The sequence below is a fragment of the Dendrobates tinctorius genome, unplaced genomic scaffold, assembly GCF_039654945.1.
Source record: "Dendrobates tinctorius isolate UK_male_01 unplaced genomic scaffold, ASM3965494v1 ptg000315l, whole genome shotgun sequence".
NCBI classification, from domain to species: domain Eukaryota; kingdom Metazoa; phylum Chordata; class Amphibia; order Anura; family Dendrobatidae; genus Dendrobates; species Dendrobates tinctorius.
In genome coordinates, this window is record NW_027361982.1 from 3,693,123 (window position 1) to 3,708,581 (window position 15,459).

At 41.2% G+C, this 15,459-nt stretch overlaps 1 protein-coding gene across 1 annotated transcript in view; it reads right to left on the reverse strand.

The window, feature by feature from the left end:
* Positions 1-1,652: 1,652 nt before the first annotated feature.
* The window catches only part of LOC141073825 (uncharacterized), a 47,753-nt gene continuing 33,946 nt past the window's right edge, over positions 1,653-15,459 (reverse strand). Inside the window, exons 5-10 of the mRNA XM_073561285.1 lie at positions 8,591-8,649; positions 7,511-7,680; positions 7,154-7,213; positions 4,837-4,999; positions 4,102-4,275; positions 1,653-2,883 (exon numbers count right to left, since the gene is read on the reverse strand). Of these exons, the coding sequence (XP_073417386.1) occupies positions 2,814-2,883; positions 4,102-4,275; positions 4,837-4,999; positions 7,154-7,213; positions 7,511-7,680; positions 8,591-8,649 (696 nt within the window). The 3' untranslated portion in view covers positions 1,653-2,813. The remainder of the gene's footprint in view (positions 2,884-4,101; positions 4,276-4,836; positions 5,000-7,153; positions 7,214-7,510; positions 7,681-8,590; positions 8,650-15,459) is intronic.

Consider the following 15,459-nt stretch of genomic DNA (forward strand, 5'->3'; position numbering starts at 1 on the left):
GAAAGCATGGATCCATCCTGCCTTGTATCAACGGTTCAGGCTGGTGGTGGTGGTGTCATGGTGTGGGGAATTTTTTCTGGGCACTCTTTGGGCCCCTTGGTACCAATTGAGTATCGTTGCAACGCCACAGCCTACCTGAGTATTGTTGCTGACCATGTCCATCCCTTTATGACCACAATGTACCCAACATCTGATGGCTACTTTCAGCAGGATAATGCGCCATGTCATAAAGCTCGAATCATCTCAGATTGGTTTCTTGAACATGACAATGAGTTTACTGTACTCAAATGGCCTCCTCAGTCACCAGATCTCAATCCAATAGAGCATCTTTGGGATGTGGTGGAACGGGAGATTCGCATCAGGGATGTGCAGCCGACAAATCTGCGCCAACTGTGTGATGCCATCATGTCAATATGGTCCAAAATCTCTGAGGAATGCTTCCAGCACCTTGTTGAATCTCTGCCACGAAGAATTGAGGCAGTTCTGAAGGCAAAAGGGGGTCCAACCCCTTACTAGCATGGTGTACCTAATAAAGTGGCCAGTGAGTGTATATAGTAATATGGCCACTCATCTCCTCAGTGTTGTTATGGTAATATATATAGTAATATGGCCACTCATCTCCTCAGTGATGATACGGTAATATATATAGTAATATGGCCACTCTTCTCCTCAGTGATGATATGGTAATATATATAGTAATATGGCTGCCCTTCTCCTCAGTGTTGTTATGGTAATATATATAGTAATATGGCCACCCTTCTCCTCAGTGTTGTTATGGTAATATATATAGTAATATGGCTGCCCTTCTCCTCAGTGTTGTTATGGTAATATATATAGTAATATGGCTGCCCCTCTCCTCAGTGTTGTTATGGTAATATATATAGTAATATGGCCACTCCTCTCCTCAGTGTTGTTATGGTAATATATATAGTAATATGGCCACTCCTCTCCTCAGTGATGATACGGTAATATATATAGTAATATGGCCACTCCTCTCCTCAGTGTTGTTATGGTAATATATATAGTAATATGGCCACTCCTCTCCTCAGTGATGATAAGGTAATATATATAGTAATATACCCATCAGAACTATCTTGGTTTTCTTGACAGACGCCAGCTTTTCCCTGCTCTGCTGCTGGAAGAAAGTGTCTTCTAATCACTGGCAGGGGGTTTGGTAGGTGATTCTGAGTCCATCTTCAATTCCAAATGGTCCAACTAGCTTTTTTTAATTGACCAATCATTTACTACTATGCTATGAGTAATACCACCATACAATAACCAATCATTACTGTCATATCATGAATGAATAATGCCAGATTCCTTAATCCAAAAGTTAGCCTTCATCAGCTTAAATGTATCTGTAACTTCCCATGTAATATCTTATTTACCATTACTCATTGGATGATTTCTAAATCTGTTCACTTTCTTGATTCCTGAGAAAAGTAACTGATAATTGTACATTCTTCTTTTTTTTGCCCGATGTGACGGTTTACTACACAAGGGCACAACCTAGTGGCCACAATGCGGAAGCAGAATTTCATATTAGTTTTGTCCTTATGACCAACAGGATTTTTTTTCCTCTCTCCCACAATCCATCATCCAAAAGTTTTCCATTAGTAAAATAGTTTGAAAGACTAATTAATAGACAGAGATTTGCGATATCGTAGCTTTATTATGTCCTTAAATTAAAAGTATAAAAATAAATAGATCCCAGATATGTCCAAAATTCGGAGAGAAGGAGAGAGGGTGCCCCCTGTCATTATACAGAAGCTTTACTACTGGCGTCCATGAGAAGCGACCTCTGTGTGTCCGCATATAACAATTATATACAATGAGTAGAGAAGAGCAAACGGAGTCTATTCAAAATCATTTTGCTGAAAATTTCTTAATAAATTAAGATTCTAATGAATCTGAAATTTTGGGGATTCAAGTTTTGCAAATTCATCGAAGTGACAGCCAGTTTGCCGCTATTTTGCTGAATTTTGACGACCAAGAAAAAGTTTAAAAAAGTCACTAAACTGTTCTGTTATACTCCCCTATCCTCAGTCCCCCCGCATTTTTGTCCTGTTGCCGCTCAAGCCTCTAATTATTTTATTTCGGTTTTCTTTTTGTTCCATGTCTCTTTGCCCCAGATCTGAGTTTTTGAGGATTTTTTTGGATTCAGATTCATTAATATCGAAATTTTGAGAGAAATTGACAGCAAAACCGGTTTGTTTAGAATTTGTTCAATGTGAATCAATTTTCCCTAATTAACTCCCACAATTGGAAGCGAATTTCAGGAGATTGACACAACTTTAACGATAAGACATGATAACAGCAAAGTCAGGAGGTTGGAATAAGGTCACATAAAGGAGAACTCCGGCAGAAAAGCTTTCTATATTGTCGTCCACCTCTTCCTTATGTTCCTGCGTAGTTTCTTCATTAATTATAAGGCCATGTACATGAAGGTGACCACCACCTTAGGACTTAGGTATCATGTGGTGGTCACCTGCTAGACCAGGACTTCATCTCCACCTCCTTCATACTTGCTCAGTGTATAGGAAGCATGACATCACAACAGGTGGTGACATCATCCATACATAACGACCAGGAAAATGTCTTCAGTATTTATAAAAAAAAAGGAAAAAATTCTCCACAATCCAGAGATTGTCCTTTTACATCATCGCCTTTGACAAAGTCTCCATCATTATTTCTGTCCAGTTGTATCCAGATTAGATAGTAACAAGCCACACAAATGACATTAGTTCTTGGCAGATGATCCCCTCTGTCCCCTGTGAATTTGCTTGTCATCCATGAACGGTGTCTTCTCGGTTTTACTCATCTCTGGGGATGTACCACTGTGGGCCGGTGATCGAGTCGGTGTAATCTCTGTCAAGAAGGTTTCTACAACACAAGACAGGAAGGTTAAAATTGATCAGAAGTAGGGATGGGGTCACAGGGAGCTTGCCTACATGGATAATGAAGTGGACTCCCCTCAAAATCCACATCAAAGAGGACCTGAATTGGCTTCAGAATTGTAGAATTTGAAGTAGATTTCTTCTGAACAAACCCTAAAGCTATATACACACACAGAATATTTGAGGAGTTTCCTTGAAGTCAATCTACTCCTAAATCCATTTATCAAAAACTCTTCTTTTTCATTTCCATCTACTTTTCTTTGAGAAGTTTTTTGATCATCATTTTTCCCTAAAGAAAGTATTTAAAAAAGCCTGGTGGAACAAAAAAATAAGTTCATGTCGTTCCTTTGAAGATAATCCTGATGGAAAATGCTCCAAATGAGGCACCGTCCAATCAAAAAAGGATCAAAAACTTCCAAAATGCTTCGAAGTCGCAAAGGGAAAAGAAAAACTGAAACAACTGAGCTTCCTGAAATGGTTTATGCTTGAAAAATTTGGTCTTTTTGAAAACATAACCTAAGAGTCGACACTGCTTAAGAGTGAGCACAGACCTAATATGGAAGGATGAGGAACCCCTACAATTTTGTATCATGAACCTGTAGATAATGCTTGTGCCACCATATGGTGCTTCTGTAAAACAATATATCCTGTGCTCTAAGCAATGATCTTTCCAGGCCCAGACTATGGAACAAAAACAATACGGCACAACACATTGACGTCTTATCTTGGTCTTAGCCTGGTGTCCTAACTGCCAAGGAGATATTCTGAGACACTCCATCCCCTCCAGGGGACCACATAGCCATCTGGAGCTCATGCTTGCTGTACCCCATACCCTACACCTTTGCACTATCCACCCTTTCCCTCCCATTCTTAGCACATCATCCTATACTGCACCATATCCACCTCCTTCGTGCAACATCCAAACTCCAATCAAAGGGGATCTGTTGGCTTTCACCCCCTCTAGATAGGTACAACCCTTTGGTCAGACTGGTAGTTTGGGACTAATAATGGAAGATATTGCAGGGTGGTTCCTGGACACCAATTTTAATGACTGTATAAAGGTCCCCAAGATCCAGTCTTGAAGACCAGGTTTTGAGTTTTAGGGTTTTATGGTTTTCTAAAGATAAACATAAGAATATCAGAAGTATAAATACTAGGAAATAGTATAGGAAATACTTTTAAGAAAATCATAACTAAGACCCACCGTGAACTTATCTCAGCCTTCCCACATCTACGTAACGGTATTACCACCAGGACGATCACAAGAAGGATGAGAAGCACAGCTAGGAGTGTGGAGACCCCTCCGATAACCCCTGGTCTGTTGATCCGAGTCTGACAGTCGTTTCCAAAATACCAGAAATGTTTGGTATCATGACACCTGTGGACAGAGTAGAAGGTGACTAAGAGAAGGACTTACCATGGGTGATGTTGTGGAAGTTCCTTCAAGGCTGATGTTGGGTTTAGTTTACAGATATTCCACAATTTCCATAAACGACTGAACCTTGAAGTTTCAGATGGAGTGACCTGATAACATTTCGGCCCATCTCTCCAACCCCAAGTTGCCTTCCTGTATCATTTACTTTCTAAGGGCTCATACTCACTTGCGAGAGACTCGCACGATTCTCTCGCATGAAAACCTGGGACTGCCGCTCGCACTCAGACCGGAGCGTGCGGCTACACGTATTTCTATGCAGCCGCACGCTCCGGTCCGAGTGCCGGTGGCAGTGCCAGGATTTCATGCGAGAGACTCGCACGAGAATCGTGCGAGTCTCTCACAAGTGAGTATGAGCCCTTACAAACAATGTTTCATCACTCATAGTTGTACTCATCATATTTTTTGTAGCCATTTTTTAATATGATTATTTATCTCCACAGTCCCTTTCATATCTCACGTCTCCGTTGTACCACATTGCGTCTTTATAGTGATATTTGTACTTACACACATTCGGGCCCTGTTTGCGGTAACCTGCAGTCTCCATAGTGGCAGTTAATCTCTCCATGCGCTCCTGGGGTACAGGCGGACACACAGCGAAATCCTGAGTCTGTATTGTCGGGGAAGTAGTATTCAGAGAACCCGGGAGGTGCAGCCGAATGGCAGAAATCTGAATAGTAATCAAAGTGAGAGAATTCACCATCAAATGTGAAAATGATGACAGAAGTAAAATTATAATTATATATCCACCAAAATAAGTATACCAATGGAGCCATAAGTCAGAGTGGATACAGTAACCACAGGCCTCTCACAGAAAACTGTGCATTTTTAAATCAATTCTGTCACTATGTACATATATTATTGATCGTTAGTTATGTAGGGAAGGTGACCTGACGGACGGACGGACATGTCAGAATAGAGAAAGGAAGGTTTGCACAGTTTAGACAGGTGTCAGTTACTACAGTGGGGAAACAGCTAGGAAAGTGTAGTGGACGTGCAGTACCTTGGGTTGACCATTAGAGGGCAGGGAGGAGTGTGAGCAAAGGACTTGACATCAGTTTAGGGCTTTAGAAACCGTTGGTCATGGGGGGCGGAGTTACAGTGACAGGGGACCGGGAGAGATATAAATACTGAGGGAGGGTTCCAGAAGATTCCAGTCCCCAGGGGGAGCTCAAGTGACAGGAGGACTACAACAGTCTGGGCACTCTGAGGAAAACCAAACCAGGGGGACTGAGGAGAGAGAACTTCAGTGGGGTGGTCCTGACAGGAAAGTACCGCAGAATAGACGAGGCATCGAGGTAAAGCATATCGTACTGAGACTACTGTTCAGTAAAAGTACTGTTGGTTACAGGCCTAGGGCGGCCACAGTGACGGATCTGACAGGAGTGTCAACGGGTGAAGAGGGGACGATGTACGCATACACGTCCCCAGTGTAAAGTACGGTGTGTGGGAAGCGGCTCAGGAAACGGAGGGCCGACAAGTAAAGCGAAGTAAAGTGTATTGCATTGAAGTGCGGTGTACTGTGGAGGCTGTCAAGTGGGCGGCCAGAGAATAAAGCTTGGACCTGTTGTACCCGACATTTGCCTCCATCGTGTCTCTGTTACATCTCTGCGCGGTATAAAGAGGGACCACCCCCCCAGCTCGGCCCACCTCTACAGTTACATCCTGTATTATACTCCAGAGCTGCGCTCACTATTCTGCTGGTGCTGTCACTGTGTACATACATGTCATTACTGATCCTTTACTGATTCTGAGTTACATTCTGTATTATATTCCGGAGCTGCACTCACTATTCTGCTGGTGCAGTCACTGTGTACATACATTACATTACTGATCCTGAGTTACATCCTCTATTATACAGCAGAGCAGCACTCACTATTCTGCTGGTGCAGTCACTGTGTACATACATTACTGATCCTGTACTGATCCTGAGTTACATCCTGTATTATACTCCAGAGCTGCACTCACTATTCTGCTGGTGCAGTCACTGTGTACATACATTACATTACTTATCCTGAGTTACATCCTGTATTATACTCCAGAGCTGCACTCACTATTCTGCTGGTGCAGTCACTGTGTACATACATTACATTACTGATCCTGAGTTACATCCTGTATTATACTCCAGAGCTGCACTCACTATTCTGCTGGTGCAGTCACTGTGTACATACATTACATTACTGATTCTGTACTGATCCTGAGTTACATCCTGTATTATGCTCCAGAGCTGCACTCACTATTCTGCTGGTGCAGTCACTGTGTACATACATGACATTACTGATTCTGTACTGATCCTGAGTTACATCCTGTATTATGCTCCAGAGCTGCACTCACTATTCTGCTTGCTGCTTTTGACAGTGTCCGCTCCTGTAATGCAGACGGTCAGATGGATTATTGCACATCAAATAACTGTACAGGTCCCAGTGTACAGACATTTATCTAATAGTACTTTCTAGGATATTTTTACTGTTGAGCTCATATTGGTTCATTGTTCAAGTGTATGTTATTTAGAAAAAAGTAAATTGCCCATAAAAAAATTTCACTTTCTAGAGGCTCTACTGTAGGTTGGCTGTGATGTCCGTCACTTGGCCGATGCTGAAATTTGTTATGGCCATGACTATGTGGCCACCCAACAGCATCGTCATTAGTCTCTTTATAGTCTTTATTTGAAGTATCTGAACTGTTACCTCTGGTGACCGCAGATATTGTGTAGATATAAGTGGAGACTATCCCAATGTACAGAAGGACTGTATGCCGGTGGAGTTGGGCTTCTCCATGGTCCGTTCACCCATCACACTCTTTTGTGAGGGACGTCGGCTCTCACCTGTATAATTGATGTCACCCGGAGTTGCACGAATGGAGTAATTACGGAAGCAGAGCGAATCTGGAGAAGATGGAGACCATGAGTTTGTTAATGTTCCAAAACATGGAGGGACAAGCTTCGTTAATTAAAAAGATAATAGCTAATTACAGTCTATAAAATACTGGAGAAAGTTACAGAATTGTTTGTGGGTTTTAGAAGAAATCAACGTGGCTTTATATCTGCTGACTGGCATTGGGAACCACAGAGGAACCAAGTGTGAAAAATCCACCCCAAATGTTCCCTTAGCTGGAGGACAGCAGTCGTCTCCCAGTATATGTCGACGTCCAATGATTATAGCATTACTCATGTGATAGATACCTTGGTCTTGCTGGTTCTTGCTGGTTCTACATTCTGGTGTAGACTGGTAGGCGACACGGAGTGTATGTACCATATCGTTCACTGTTGTGTTCAGGTTGTGGCTTAACACCTGCTGGGTGCCAATGGGGAGGGTGATCAGAGCCAAACAGCTCACATCTATGCTTCCTTTCCTGTCACAATGAGAAAAAAAATGATGATGTTCTTTGTTTCAAATACAGCGCCACACCTGTCCACAGATTGTATGTGGTATTGCACCTCAGTTACATTCACTTCAATGAAACTGAACTGCAATACCAATTACAACCTGTGGATGGATGTGGTGCTGGTTCTGAAAAAATGTAATAAAAATTTCCTTTGGACAATGCACTAATTTATAGAAAGATTTTTAAGGAAACGTCCTTAAAGATAATTTTTTAGCTCTGCTAACCCCATATTCAGTTTCAAGTTGTCAGGGCTTCATAGAAGATCATTAATTACTCCCTAGGAAGACTGAAAGAATGAAAAAAAATCATTTAAGAAATGTATTTTCTATTTTTTGTATGGACTAACTTGAAAGTTTTTATTCCTAATTTCCCAGAAAAAAGAGTCAAAAATAGTTAAAAAATCATATGTTCCCAAAAATTATAAAAATAAAAACTTCAGCTCGAAAATTCAAGCGCTCAGACAGTCCATCGAAGGAAAAAAAAGAAAACTGTGGGTCTCAGATTATGGAGACACAAACTAATTTTTACCAAAAAATTGAGAAGAAATAAGATAGAAATGAAAAATTAAATTCAGCATATTTTTACCAAACACTAAACAATCAAATTATTGGTAGAATTCAAAACTCCAACTCGTCTCGTAAAAAACAAGTCCTCTTATATTTTTGTTGCTGGAAAAATAAAAAAGGTTACAGCTCTTGGAGATAAGGGAAGGAAAAACAAAAGACAAAAAAAAAACAACAAGCGGCGGCGGCGAGAAGGGATCCATTTTTTAACCTATAAAAGTTGGAACCTTAATAATCGCTTTCTGAAATTTCTCTACTTTTGGTTTCTGTTATTTTTCTGTACACAAAGCTGCAGAATTTCTATTGATACTCACCTGAAAACAATGTTTGATAAGCCTTTGAATTCTATAACATTTCTGAAAATCCCATGTATCTAAACCAACAAGGAGAAAATTGGGTCAACAATAATCTTTTTCTACATTTTTTAATTTTTTTTTCTGTTAAATATTTAGTGAAGTTGAGTTCAAAATCCGAACAAAAATAATCTATGGTGAGAATGAAAAATACCTCGACTACATCCTGAGGTCTATAAGTTTTTCTGCCGTTATTTTTCATTGATGATGAATTCTTTCTAGACGAGATACTTAAAGAAAAATAGTGCAACCTATTTTATAAAACTAAAATAAAACAAACCTTCAGCCACCAAGGTCCTATACCAGTGATTCTCAACCAAGGCCTCTGTGGATCCCTGAGGTTTTTACAAACAGGGTTAGGGGTTTTCAGGAGAAGGACAGCACAGAGATGTATCTCTTTCACAGTAACAATTACATGGTTGTAAGGGTTTCCCAGGAGAGGAACAACTTTTCCGTAATGTGAAAAACATTGACAATTCTTTTACAGTAAAGAATCATCAGAAGAATAGAAGGAACAAAGCAAAGACGAAGACCAGCACCTCGATAGTTTGATACTATCAAGATAATGGTGAAGACCCTGGTGGACCTGCATAAAATCGATCTTCCTACAGATCATTCATCTATCAAGTCGCCATGACTCGAGAATGAGGTGTAGGCCGTTAAATAATAAAGAATCATAAAAAACATGGTAAGAGACCTAAGAGCCACAACAAGTGATTAACGAAGCTGCCAAAAGTCAAAGTAGTCAGTTCAATTGCGTTTGACCAGGACATTCGACTCCTATTGAATCACTTCAAAGCAAATCAAATGTGCCCCATTATATTCTGGGGACTCTGTTGAGGTTAAAAAAAATAAAAAATAATATGCCCACATTGCTGCTCAGCTGTCTCAATGTCACAGGTCCCCGCCTGGTCCTCTGCTGGCTCCCTCCAGTTCCAGTCTTTATGGCAGGTGATGTCCTCTTCTGTGTCTTCCTTCACTTTGCCTTAAATAAACCTCAGGCAGTGCACTTTGCACATCCAGGATGGAGGAGGGAGACATTATACCAGGAAGGTGCCCAGGATAAAGATATTATACTAGGATGGGGGACATTATTACCGGAAAGGGCTCAGGATGGGGGGCAGTATACCAGGAAAATGCCCAGTATGGAGGAAATTATACCTAGAAGAGGCGTAGGATAGGGGACATTATTACAGGAAGGGGCCAGGATTAGGAATATTGTTAGAGGAAGGGGCCAGGATCAGAGACATTATTACAGAATGGGGGACATGAGAGGGCGGATATATATGTCATTACAGGATGTAGAACGCTACAAGTACCCATGCATCTCACGAACATGCAGGTTAAGCCACATGTAAGGGCATCACAGTGTGTTGCCCAAAGCCTACACAGGTTGCGATATTCTAAATTAATGAGGGCACAATATCCCTCACCTGAAGTCTATTTGGGACGCCCTCACACCCAGGGCATCGGGGTACTCGGTACCTGGCCGGTGTCAGCGGGATGTGTCACAGCGGCGGTGACCCGGTCCGTGGCCCTGGGCGCCCAAGTAATAGGGGAGATTGAATGGTGAAATGTAGTTGATTAAATTAATAGTTCGTGACGCCACCTGTGGTGTTCGGCAAGTGAGATGTTAAGCCGACGCTGCATGCAGATCCTCTGGGACTGGTGGTGTGTTGCAGCCAAGATGGTGAAGCTCCCCACAGGTGGAGCTGTAGTCCCAGGGCAGTGTAGATGTAGGGGTAGAGGAGAGGCGCAGGCGGTGTAGAAGCTGGTACCCAGATGTAGTGGTACAGGGTGTGTTGGCGCAGGAATAATTGGAGGACACCAGGGCCTGTAGTTCCAAAGCTTTACTCACAGTCTGTAGTACACACAGATGCCTGCCTCCGTGCTGTGTCCTCCAGGTCCGGGGCTCAGTCAACCTCCAAGCAAGATGGAATGCTCCCTTCCAACACTCCGCCAACATGTGCCTTTCTGAACGTCTCCTCTTATAGCGCCTTTGGTGTGAAGTACTCCTAGTACTGAGTTACACTGGAGTTCCTCCTGACAGATGTTCCCAAGAACTGTACTTGTACGGCAGACAGCTCTAGCCTGCTTCGGAGACTCCTTACTCCTAAGTCCCGGCTCACTATCCAAGTTGCTGATGTGCCCTCAAGTTTTAGATGGGAGGAGTGCATTTACAGCTCACTACTCCACCGGTGTCTGCTGCAGGACCATTAGTATCCATACAACCTCGGGGACCGGGCCACGGCCTTGCGCTTAGAACTTCTAGGCAGGGATCTCTCCTAACCCACGTCCTCTGTTCCCTCTTACTCCTACGTTCCTTACTAGTCTCTCCTTCTTATGGAAGATCAGGTTTCTGTTCAAAGTCTTTCTCCTTCTTTCCTTTCCCGTGCCAGCAGACCCAGGTCACTGAGATCTGCTGCAGCACCTCCTTCCTCCATCCCTCTCCCAGGGATCTTCTCTCCTCACTCCTCTGACTCTTACTGACTGACTGACTGAAATCCTAACCCTTCCCGCTCTTTTATGTATTCTAACTCCACCCGCCTCCCAGCACGTTTTGTGTTCCAAGCAGGGAGCCACCAAAGGTGCTCTGCTACACTCCAAGCAGGGAGCCGCAATGGCTTTGCTGAACTACTGTGTTGTGTGGGATGCAAGTGTTGGAGCATGGTCAGAAGCCTCCAACCTACCTGGACGGTGGGGTACCACACCTCAGGAGGAGTTGCAGTACCTCTGTGGCAACTGAATCCTCAGGGGCGCCACTTATTCAGCTCCAGAAGCTCATGTAATAAAGTGAAAAAAGACATGGAAGAGGAGACTTGAGCTAGAGGGAGCCAGCAGGACACTGGGTGAGAGTTGCAGCAGGACAGGTGAACTGTGAGATGAGTTCACTACTCTCCTTAATTTTTAAGCCCCTATCCATCCTTCTACAATCCAGTAAAATGTTGCACAATGCGAATCACTCAAAAAAAAAAATCAAATTTGGGACGAAGCTGAATTCTTTGCAAATTCGAGGTGAATTCGATTCACCTCTAACAGATTCACTCATCTTGAATCACAACTAGTTCCAGTATGAAGGCATGACTCCTCCATATGGAGTTGAGTTTTTTTGGTACATGCGGTAGAAATCTCTCTGCGCCCAATTAATGGTAGAAGGGGTGAGACAACTGGAGGCAACTAGCACTGACTGACAGGGACATGAAGGAAAATAAAAGAGAGGAAGGAGAAAAATGGGAGCCTGGGAACATGCTGGTATAACCACAAAAAAGCCCCAAGGTATGTTGCTGGTTGAATGATCGTAACTCCGACACGGACGGGTCATTCCATTTCAAGTGATCCAAATCTGAATATTTTTTATCTGATATCTTAAGATATTTATTTTCTGTTTTTGAAGTGATACTTTAGTGAATTAAAAATAATAAGTTTTGAATTTTTATCTTCATTAGTTAATTTTTTTTATAGATTTCTAAAGTTTAAAAGAAACCTAAATTTTGGGCTTGTATGACTTTACATTTGTTATCATATATCGGGCTAGAATTAAGATAAAGAGATGTGAGAGGCTTCATTTTGTTCAGCATTGTACAGGCTTTCATTTGATATTTCACAAGGCTATGTTTGTTGATATTTTGTTTTAGAGGAGTCAAATTCTAAATTTTGATGGGCGATTTTGGAAAAACTATGTTATACATTTTTCAAAAAAGGCACATTTGTTCAGGAGTTCAAGTTGGGATCTTAGTAGGATCATCTTTTGAAGTGTGATTTTCTAAATGCAGTCTTATCCTGATCATATATGTTTAAAGAGGTGGTCCGCCACATTGTATAATGCCCCCATAGATGTAAACCTTGTAAAGTATTTTTGCCAACACCTTTTGTTGCCATCTGTGCCTGTGAGCGGCGCTATTGTTGACCGCTCACTCGGCATCACGTGACCCCATCTGCAGCCGCCGCTGACGTCCACTGATGTCGCATCAACTTCCGGATTTCCTGGATTCCACCAGGCGTGACCCAATCCCATGCACTCTTCCTGATTGACAGGGCTGTTTGCGGTGATCCACTGCACGTCACAGCCCAGTATCCAGCGCATATTTTCAGTTAATGAAAGCTGCACACGAATGAAGGGGTCATGTGATGCCGAGTGACCGATCAGCGATAGCGCCTCTCACAGGCACAGATGGCAACAAGAGGTGTTTACAAAAATACTTCTTCACAAGCTATAAATCAGTGTGGGGCCGTATAGAATGTAGTGGACATCCTCTTTCATACTAAAATGAAAGAATCTATATTTTAACACCTTTGTAAATATACAAGTAACTACTATTTTTTATTATTACATCACTAGACATGTCCTTTTTCAAGTTTTTAAAAAAACAAGTACAGTAGTTACATCATCAAGCTATAAAATAAAACAATATGAATTAGTCTTAAACAATTAATAGTCTTTACACTGGGCTTTTATCATTAATCTGTCCCTTCTACTGGGTGAAATCTCATCTTGTCCGCAATCTCTTACAATGGGCATTTCCATTAACACTTCCATTTTGTGTCAGAGTATGTCCGGCCTGTTATGGGGCTAATATCTGATATTTATTTTTACTTTTAAAATGTCTGGTTTTCTTGGATGCACATAGGACAGTGATGTACCAGAAGGTGCAGAAAATTCACTTCTACTTCTTCATTGTCATAATCTTTGGAGAGTCTATTAGCTGCCACTAGTGTCGATCATATTCACAGGTCACATCACCAGTTTTGTCATCCATTGCCAATCTTGGGCCAATTTCAATCACTTCATGGACTTCACTGTCATTGCTGAATGAAAACATCTTTGTTTTCATTCCTGTTCCACTACATGGGAGTGTAGTATTGGCGAGTTCCTGTAATGTGTTCTGCTTTCTGTAACCGATGTTTTAACTTCTTCGTACTCCTGGTAGGTATAATACATGAGCTGGATGTTAGTAATATTTTTCTCCCTCCAGTTAAAAAATTACATGGGTGTCAAGATTTGGTATGAATACTGCCTCTGGAGGCTAGTTTGAGTTGCAAGACATTTCACAGGGTCTCCTAAACAATCAAATACACCTTTGCCATGAGCTGTAGCAGAAAGAAAGTGCCATTCAGCTTCCACTCCAAAATCTTTTTTGTGATGGCAGACATTTGTAAAGTTTTTCCTATTTTCATACTGTGCAGAAAAGACATCTGAGAAGTAGTAGACCTTGCTCAAACTTGGTAGCATGTCAGTTTTTATAACTGAAATCAATTTTTTTTCAACAAATGAACAACTATTGAATTATGAAGTAAGCACCCGGGTATCATAACGACACTTTTGTATTTTGTTTCTGACTGTGAGCAGAGCTGTCCCCTGAAATGAGCGTCACTGATGATGATGCTTCGTTTCAAGGAGGCAAACAAAGTAAGGGTAGTTTGGGAAGTCCCAGCCCCCTTTCTTTCGATGACGCTTCGTTTCAGGGCGGATATGGAAGCGACAGCAGTTCATCCAGCAGATAATGATTCGTTTGAGTATCCCATCATGCACTGAGGATTCCCAATCATCATAGGAAGTGGGAAATATACATAGAACCCTGAGTTCAGTACAGAGTGAATGGTGGGAAATTTTACCATGATTTAAATTACAAAAGTTATTAGTTTTTAAAGGTTTATTAATTGAAATATACTTCTGGGTTTCGGACTATCCCTTTTAAGGACTATCAGCTGGTCACAAGAAGGTTCTACAAAGTGTTCTGCACTTTTAGAAACAATGTCAAAAGTCCATCTGTCACCAGATATCCACTGTGTATAAGTTATACCATCTACCATGACCACTTTGAAGTGATGTAATATTTTTTCTTGGAGCCATTAATAGAGGACATTTTTGCAGATATTTAGGTAACAGATTGAACCCTTTTCTGGACATATATTTGGAGGCACATACTTTGTAATCACCAAAGTTGAACTCACCAGTGTGAGTATTTTTCAGCTTTTCTTCTTCTTTCATAAGCTTAGTGTTCTGGCATGTGGTACATATGTATACTGAGTGTGCACCATGACCAACAGCCAGGGCACAATTCTTAGGTCGCAGGGCAACATATATTAAAAATCCTATTTTGGCAGAAGTTGAAGTTAAAAATTAAAAAAAATGTAAAAAAAAATCATAGGTCTCCTTCAAATTGGCAAGAAGCAGCATCACATGAATATGAGTTTTCTTACCGTTCACTTTCATAGACGCACAGTCTTTCCTTCCAGGTATAATCCGTCTCACGTCATCACTATTGTAAAAAGCTTTCACTGTCTCCACTAGAGATTTATCTAATGATTTGCCTGGTTTAAGATCAGGTCAAATCATTAAACATTCTTTTTATTATTTTATTTGGATAATAAAGACCTTACACCTTCAGAACACAGGCTGAATTTGAGATTTTCAAGTTGACAATGTTCATATAGTTGTTTTTTAAATATGTATGATCCCTTTGAAATTTCAACTTGAATTTTGGTAGGAGTATAGGGAGAACATGGGAATTTTTTAAATTGTTGCATTTAAAATATTAATAAAGATACTCTTATGACATATCGGCCTGTACAGTTCAGGGTGTAATGGTGTTTTCTCAGTTTCTCTGTCTTGGTTCTGGCCTGAGTTATGAGGAGAAACGTAAAGGCATGCAACACAGAAATTCACATTTTTTAAATCTTTGAAAATTAATACAAAATAAAAAAGAATATATAGATTTTCTTTCCTTCACATTTTCCATTCTCTAACACACTATTACCAGAGAACAAAATCTCAAAAGAATTAAAAATATAGAGGAAAAATTAATTGGTTCACTTGACATGGAACAACC